General features: G+C 68.1%; 1 protein-coding gene across 1 annotated transcript; it reads left to right on the plus strand.

Annotated features, from left to right (window-relative positions):
- Positions 1 to 46: 46 nt before the first annotated feature.
- Positions 47 to 555, plus strand: LOC103806649 (RNA-binding protein 25-like; the record flags this gene model as incomplete). Its single annotated transcript, XM_009079357.1, has 2 exons — positions 47 to 180; positions 230 to 555. Coding segments are annotated over 2 exons (460 nt in total), but the record flags the coding sequence as incomplete, so codon positions are not given.
- Positions 556 to 648: the final 93 nt, after the last annotated feature.

Genomic DNA, 648 nt, shown 5'->3' on the forward strand with positions numbered 1-648 from the left:
CGGGTGAACGGGGGACCGGGGGACCGGGGACAGAGCCAGGGGACAGGGACAGGGAACGGCACCGGGACCGGGAACGGAACCGGGACAGGGATAGGGAACGGCACCGGCACCGGGAACGGAACCGGGACAGGGATGGGAACCGGGGACAGAGACAGGGGACAGGGACAGGGAATGGAACCGGCACCGGGATGGGGACAGGGACAGGGATAGGGAACGGCACCCGGAACAGGGGACCGGGGACAGAGACAGGACAGGGACAGGGAACGGGAACGGCACCGGCACTGGGACCGGGACCGGAACCGGGACAGGGAACGGCACCGGGATGGGAACCGGGACAGGGATAGGAAACGGCACCGGGAACAGGGGTCCGGGGACAGAGACAGGGGACAGGGACAGGGAACGGCACCGGCATCGGCATGGGAACCGGGACAGGATAGGGAACGGCACCGGGATGGGGACCGGGACCGGGATTGGGACAGGGACAGGGAAAGGGAACAGCACCGGGACCAGGGACAGAGGACCGGGGACAGGGACAGGGACCGGGATGGGAACTGGGTCCAGGGACAGGGAACCGGGAGCAGAACCGGGACAGGAACTGGGAATGGAACCGGGATGGGGACTGGGATCGGGATGAGAACCGAGACCAGG

The sequence above is a fragment of the Acanthisitta chloris genome, unplaced genomic scaffold (genome assembly GCF_000695815.1).
Source record: "Acanthisitta chloris isolate BGI_N310 unplaced genomic scaffold, ASM69581v1 scaffold17887, whole genome shotgun sequence".
In the NCBI taxonomy this organism is placed as follows: domain Eukaryota; kingdom Metazoa; phylum Chordata; class Aves; order Passeriformes; family Acanthisittidae; genus Acanthisitta; species Acanthisitta chloris.